Raw genomic sequence first — 8,058 nt, forward strand, 5'->3', positions numbered from 1 at the left:
ATGAAGTCTCAGTTGTTTTCTGGTTAGAGTGGAAGTTTCTAGAGGATTTGATCCAAGGATAGGTATTTATTTGAGGAAATAAGAAATGACAAAGTAAAACACAGATATCAGAAGTAACACTAAGCCTTGTAAAGAAAGGAATTGTTTTAAGAAACAATATAATAGGCAGGGAGATTAGAAGAATTAGTGAGACTAAGTTGGTATACAATATATGACCAAAGACCACAATTGCTAATTCTGTAACTCTAGGTTCTACAAACATGAGTACATGCTATGAAGGTAAGTTCATTGGTCTGTTTCTAGTCACCCTCCCTAAAAGTATTTTAAGAGCCTTCTTCATGTCATTGTTCCTTAGACTATATATGAATGGGTTTAGCATAGGGGTTACCACAGTGTACATCAATGAAGCCATTGCAGTGGCATGTGGGTTTTGGGTCACAGCAGAACTTAGGTACACCCCCAGGAGGGTGCAATAAAATAAAGAGACAACTGAAAGGTGAGAAGCACATGTGGAAAATGCTTTGTACTTCCCTTGAGCTGAGGAGATTGCACGTATGGAAGACACTATCTTGGAGTAAGAGTAAAGGATGCCAGAGAGGGGGCCCACAGCCAATAGCATAGCTGCAATATAAATCACCATGTCATTAAGAGAGGTGTCAGAGCAGGCGTGGTGTACCACCTGATTAAGTTCACAGTAAAAGTGAGGGATATTCAAGTCTGTGCAAAATGACAACTGCAAAGCCAAAAAACTGTGTAACAGGGAATTTAGGACACCTATGATCCAGCATGCTATAATCATTAATCCACAGCGTCTTGTGTTCATGATGACCATGTAGTGCAGAGGATGACAGATGGCCACATAGCGGTCATAGGCCATCACAGTCAGCAGAAAGATGTCTAATACTGAAAAAAGCAGTAAGAAGTACACCTGAGTAATGCAATTTGCATAGGTGATAACTTTGCTCTGTGTCTGGATGTTCACCAGTATCTGTGGGACAGTGGTGGAGGTGAAGCAGATGTCCACAAAGGACAGATTGGAGAGGAAGATGTACATGGGTGTGTGTAGGTGGGTGTCCACAATGATGGCCATGATGATGAGTAAGTTACCAAAGATAGTCACTAGGTACATGGAGAGGAAAAGTCCAAATATGAAAGGTTGAATTTGAGGTTGACTCTCTGAAAATCCCAGAAGAAAGAATTCTGAAAGCTGAGTGTCATTTCCTTGTTCCATGTGTTTGATATGTCTACCAAAAGAAAAGAAAAGAAATATGAGGAAGATTCAGTCACTCATTAATAACCTAACACCAATGCTTTTTCCTTCCTTCCCACCCTCCTTACTTCCTCTCTCTATCGCACGCGTGCACGCACGCACACACACACACACACACACACACACACACACACAGAGAGAGAGAGAGAGAGAGAGAGAGAGAGAGAGAGAGAGAGATCTACCTCTTCTTATCTCAATTATCTCTGGTCATATATTCATGGGGTACTCACTGGGGCAGGATTATTGTCAATCTACTAAGAACCACAGCTCTGAAAATAATGGACTCTCTCCTCCAGCAGCTATCAGCTGCCAATGGCACCTCAGCCAAGGCTGAAGCCTTATGAAATCTTTTCTCCTTCATAATAGTGTTGACTTGTTTGATCTTGTGCAAGTCTTGTAGAATGAAACACAATGCTGTGAGTTTATATGTATAAGGACCCTGTTGTGTGAAAAAGCCATGATAGCACAGGAGCCCCTTCCAAACTTTTGTTTCTTTCTCTTTCCACTCCTCCTTCTACACTATTTCCTGAACCTTTTTATTTAGATGTCTCATTTTGGGCTGAACACTTTGTATACATTTATTCTCCATACTTTGACAAATTATCAGTTCCTATGTTATCTCCCATCCACTGAAAAAAAAAAAGAAGCTTCTCTAATGAGGATCAAAAGCATCACTTATCTATCAACACAGATATAAATATTTAGGCTCATTTTGATACTATGAACATTTAGCAAACTAATAGCTGTGAGTTTCCCCCATGGCCTATGAGATCATCAAACAATGTGTTCCTGGCCAGATAACATACATACATATATATATATATATATATATATATATATATATATATATATATGGAACCCTGTATTTCTAGTCTTCTATAGTCATGAAATTTTATTACCCAGAGAGTCCTAGTGTTATTTCTGAGTTGAAATTTCTGTGCCATTTTCAATATGTACTCAAAGACCTCATATTTAAAAAATCATGTATAATTAACTCAGACACACATTTATCATTCTGTGTCATATAAAGATACATAAATCACATATGTTTGTGAAACTTAAACTTTTCTTGAATGCAAATCTTGACTTAATGAGAACCAAGAGCCATAGGACTTGTTGAAACAGACCTGTTCAGAAAGGCAAAGGCCAGGCCTGGTAACAGACCCACAAGTGTAGCTACCAGGAAGACTGGGGTAGCAAGAAACAGGTTTAAGGGGTAAGCTATGAAAATCTTCTTCAGTTTTGTCCTTCTGATCTATGTAATCTTGAGTTTCACATCTGGCTATAAAGTGAGGTCAAGTCCGGCCTGAATCACTTCATCCCTGGCTGTAAAATGAGATAGGATCTATCCTGAATGACTTACTAAGACTGTCTCAAAGGGTTTTGTAACTCACTGGTGGGACATTTGCCTAGGATATGTGAGGCCTCGTACTTAATAACAAGCACAAAATTATAGAAGACCAAAGGCACAGCAAGGATAAACACTCATGAAATGAGAGTATATGATAGGCTGTTCAGTCACATTCTGCTGGGGCAGAAAGGCATTGAACATGTGAACATTAACAGTGGTGAAATAAGCCAGTGAAAAACATCACATTTTCTTTAATATATATAGCTAATCTAGAGTTTAAAATGACAGAAAAGTGGAATGAACAGCAATGGGGAGTAGTAAGGGAACTATCAAAAGTGGTGGTAGAGTTACAAGAGGGTGATGAACACAATCAGGGTACATTCTACACATGTATAAACCTTCACAGATAGACCCAGTATAGTATATAATTGATATTTCACAAAAAGTTAGAACAATTAGGATAATAGAGTATGTCTGTAAGATTGAACCTCACAAACCACATCATTTTCCCCAACACACACACACACACACACACACACACACACACACACAACACACACACACACACATACAATACACACACATGCTATTCCTGCTAAATAACTGCAAAGGATATTGACCATTTGCAAATAGGTAAGAAAATGGCAAGAATAATGTTACTCATCAGTAAGGAAATTGTTCCAGAGATTCTTTCTAATATATCTCTTTCTCATTTTTAATGTGACTGTCCTACATGAAGAAAGGAACATACAAAGAATAAAAATCATGAACTTTTGCAACAGTACAGACATTAATCATCTGGATCTTTCTTATTAATATAACATTATATTCATCTTAAAAATAAAGTTATTTGTTGTATGTAAATTTACAATCAGTGCTTTCTGTCTATACATTCCATAACCTCCAGGGTCCAGAACTTAAGTTCTCATTTATATGGAACTATTTTATGAGTTCATAAAACCATCCCCCATGACAGTGCCCCTTACCAGCAGGAAGTAGTTTGGAAAGAATGACGCCCAAATTCCCAAATATTGTCTATAAATGTTTGTTTTCATTTAAATGGACTTGGTTATAGAAAACAAACAAATAAATAAAAAATCAAAACAAACAAACAAACAAACAAACAAAAAACCCCATCCTTTTATGATTATCCTTTCCAAAGTATCTCTTAAGGATTAACTACCACCCCAATTACTAAGTTCAGTGGATTCTTTTCTTTCCAGTTTCATGAATCAATGTATTCCAGGACCAGCCCAGAAAGCCTCCCTTGCATCTTCCAGTCTTGGCTAGGCTAACTTTGCTCTCATGTACATTTTCTGTTCTATTTTCTGAACTCTTGCTGCAATACTAGTAGAGCTCCAGGACTTACCTGGCTTGACCTCTGAAAGTTAGGTCTGTGCATCAAAGCCCCCAATCCTCTCTGAATGGCTGATGGTGGAGAACTGAAGCTGTACTTGACACATGGAGCAGGAAAAACAGAGGCATTAATCTCCAGCCAGGGGTAGGACTTCAAAATCAAAAAAGTAATGTGTGGCTCAAGTTTGCAAATCAGAAGGACTACACTGGAGAGACACTCAAAGCTGACAGGAGCTTCTCCTTTGAGAATATTTTCCTCCTGTTTTTACAGTCCCTAAGCACATGATTTCCCTATGGGACATTGTTCTGCACAGGAAGAAAATTGTTCCTGAAGACTGACTGGTCTCAAAAGAGTAACTTAAAAACCCAGGTGACTAGTTGTTATTCTTTCCCCATGAACACTATTGCTTTAACCTCTTTTTTTTTTTTGAAACAAATGAAGGTGTCTTTAATAGATGGATAAATTTATCAGGAATACAAAAAGAATTGTTGATCTACTTATATGCATGAGGTAGTCTGCTACAAACACTTTTTTTTAGAGGTTATTTTCTTTCTTTTTATTTTATTTTATATTACAAAGTCCAATTAAATGAAAACAAACATTTATACACAATATTTGGGAATTTGGGCATCGTTCTTTCCAAACTGCTTCCTGCTGGTAAGGGGCGCTGTCATGGGGGATTCGAAGAAGATTCAGATATCCTGGCTGTAGTCTGTAGGGCTGTTTTGTCCAGCTGTTTTGAATGTAGGATCAGCTTGTACTCTGTTTCAGGAGGTCTGGCTTGATCAAACCACATTAGTCTGGAAGGAATCCACAGCTTTTCATTTTCTGTGGAAACAAAAATAGAAATCCTTTTCTCCAGTAACTTGTCCTTCAACTTAAATTTTGGAGTCAAAGCATTTTTTTTAAATTTAATTTATTATTTTACATGTATATCCCAGTTCCCTCTCCCTCCCTCACTCCCTCCCTCCCTTTTACCCTCTCTGCCCTCTCACATGCACTCTTAACACCCTCCCCTCCCATCCCCCCACCCCAATTCAATATGTAGGGGAATGCCATCCAGTTGGGGTCATGTAGATCTGACAGGTCCTGTGAAGTAGGGACTAGGGCTTCTCTCCTGTCTCTAGATTAAGGCAGTTATCCCTCCATGGGGGATGTGTTCCCAAAGTCCTTTTGTGCACCAGGGATACATCCTGGCTCCACTGTCTGAGGTATCTTAGACTGCTCAGTCCTTCTGGCTGAGACCCATATTCAGGGGGGCCTGAGTCAGTCCCATGCTGGCTTCCCAGCTATCAGTCTAGTGGCCGTTAGCTCTTCCTTGTTCAGGTAAGCTGTCTGTATGTGTTTCTGCCGCATGGTCTTGTCCTCTCCATCTGCATCTGGGTTCTAGTTCGACTCAGTGTTTATGTATGGGTGTTTGCTCCTCTTTTCAACAGGCATTAGTTAAGGGCTCCATGGAGAAGTTAGTTGTTGATCTCACTCTCCGGGAAGGGCATTTAAGGTAGCCTTTCCACGGATGCTCAAATTGTTATTTGGCAGCAGTCTTGTAGTTCTCTAAACCTTTCTTTGTGTTCAATTTTATCTTCAAACCAATATTGGCTACCTCTTTTATGTTCTCTCTCTGTGTCTCTCTCTCTCTCTCTCTCTCTCTCTCTCTCTCTCTCTCTCTCTCTTTCCTATCTTCTATTCCTAACCAGGCTCAATCTTCCTGGTCCCACATGTTTTCCTTTCCTCCCCCCCATTTTCTCCCACTTCTCTCTCCATTCGCTTTCCTCCCCCCCCACTTCACCTGAGCTCTGGGGGACTTGTCCCTTCCCAGTTCTGTGAGGGACTTTATATGAATCTCTTAGAATACACCTTGTATCCTAGTTCGTCTGATGATGTGAATTATAGGCTGCTGATCCTTTGATCTAGGTCTAAAATCCATATATGAGTGAGTACATACTGTGGTCCTCTTTTTGTGACTGGGTTACCTCATTCAGGATGGTTTCTTCAAGTGCCATCCACTTGCCTGTGAATTTCAAGATACCATTATTTTTTTCTGCAGAGTAGTATTCCATTATGTAGATGTGCCACATCTTCATTAACCATTCTTCAATTGAGGGGCATCTAGGGTGATTCCAGGTTCTTGCTATTACAAATAGTGCTGCTATGAATATAGTTGTACAGATGTCTTTGTTGCATGGATGTGAATCCTTTGGGTATATGCCTAAGAGGGGGATTGCCGGGTCCTGTGGTAAACTAATTCCCATTTTCCTGAGGAACCGCCATACTGATCTCCAAAATGGCTGTATGAGTTTGCACTCCCACCAGCAGTGGAGGAGTGTTCCCATTTCTCCACATCCTCTCCAACATGAGTCATCACTGGTGTTTCTAATTTTAGCCATTCTGGCAGGGGTAAGATTGTATCTCAAAGTTGTTTTGATTTGCATTTCCCTGATAGCTAAGGATGTGGAACATTTTCTTAAGTGTCTTTCAGCCTTTTTGATTTCCTCTATTGAGAATTGTTTCTTCAGTTCTGTACCCCATTTTTTAATAGGGTTATTTGGTGTTTTGTTAACTAGTTTCTTGAGTTCTTTGTATATTTTGGAGATCAGCCCTTTGTCGGATATAGGATTGGTGAAAATCTTTTCCCAGTCTGTGGGCTGCTGTTTGGTCTTGTCCACTGTGTCCTTTGCCTTACAGAAGCTTCTAAGTTTGAAGAGGTCCCATTTATTAATTATTTCTTTCAGTGTCTGTGCCCCTGGAGTTATGTTCAAGAAGCGGTCTCCTATACCAATTTGTTCAAGGGTACCTCCTACTTTCTCTTCAAAGAGGTTCAAAGTGGCTGGATTGATGTTGAGGTCTTTGATCCATTTGAACTTGAGTTTTGTGCATGGCGACAGGTATGGGTCTATCTGCAGTCTTCTACACACCCTCATCCAATTGTGCCAGCACCATTTGTTGAAGATGCTGTCTTCACCCCCATTGTATAATTTTTTGCTTTAACCTCTTACTAGCTTACTTCATTCTGGTTCAAGCTTTCAACCAAATTCTAAAGCAATGAAATTTGACCTAAATATGTCTCATGTAATTAAAGCATTGTTTTACATTGGTTGCTTCAGAAACACACAATTATCCTGTTCCTCAACAGGGAGAACTCATTTCCTTTGATTTGAGACTATGGGTTGTAAGATTATTGGTTTCCTGTGCTTTTTGCAAAACAATGAGGGCTGCATTCTTCATTATGCAAGGAGAAAGAAATAAATGTATTCCATTATTCATGAGTCATCTGATAATCATGTCTCCATTTAGATCCCTTGTACAATTTCTAAGATTACCTACTTACCAAGATTCTCTTAATAATTTTGAATCTTCTTGAGTAATCAGTGGAAACCTAGAGCAGTGGAAACTCCCTGGAATCTATGAGGGTGACCCTAATGAAAACTACTAGTAATGGAGGATACAGAGCATGAACCAGCCATCTTCTGTAACCAGGCAAGGCATTGAGACACCAACCCAACCATAAACATGATGACGTACAATTTCTCCTGCCTGCAAGATGTGGGTGTGGTAATGGTGGCACAGAACTTATGGGAGTGACTAGAACAGCTTAAGGTCCACACTATGCAAAGGAACCAATGCTTAACATTGCCTGGATAGCCAGGAATCAGAGGCTAGTTGCCCAGAGACCTAGGATAGAACCAAATATGACTGACATAAAAGTCAATGAAATGGAGTGATTTCTGATTATATTCTGCTGTACTCATTCAGAAACTGATGGGAACAGATGCAGAGACCCATAGCCAAAAATTAGGTGGAGATCAGGGAACCTCACAGATAAAAGAGGGTGGGGACGATTGTAGGAGCCAGTGGAGTTAGGACACCATGAGAACGGGGCTTATAGTGGCTCACAGAGACTGAGGGGACAATTCTGGAGCCCATATGGATCAGAGTTAGGTCCTCTGCATTTATGTTATGATTATGTAGGTTGGTATTCTTGTGGGACTCCTAACAGTGGGAGCTGGGGTGAGCCTAACTCTAATCCACACTCCAACTTCTTTTCTTTTTTTAGCATGTATATTTTTATATGAGAGAATG

At 39.8% G+C, this 8,058-nt stretch overlaps 1 protein-coding gene across 1 annotated transcript; it reads right to left on the reverse strand.

The window, feature by feature from the left end:
* Positions 1-271: 271 nt before the first annotated feature.
* On the reverse strand, positions 272-1,237 carry LOC127216691 (olfactory receptor 19). Its single transcript, XM_051177498.1, has one exon. It carries the CDS (start codon positions 1,229-1,231, stop codon positions 272-274), a length of 960 nt encoding a protein of 319 aa, XP_051033455.1. The 5' UTR covers positions 1,232-1,237.
* Positions 1,238-8,058: the final 6,821 nt, after the last annotated feature.

The sequence above is a fragment of the Phodopus roborovskii genome, unplaced genomic scaffold (genome assembly GCF_943737965.1).
Source record: "Phodopus roborovskii unplaced genomic scaffold, PHOROB, whole genome shotgun sequence".
NCBI lineage: Eukaryota > Metazoa > Chordata > Mammalia > Rodentia > Cricetidae > Phodopus > Phodopus roborovskii.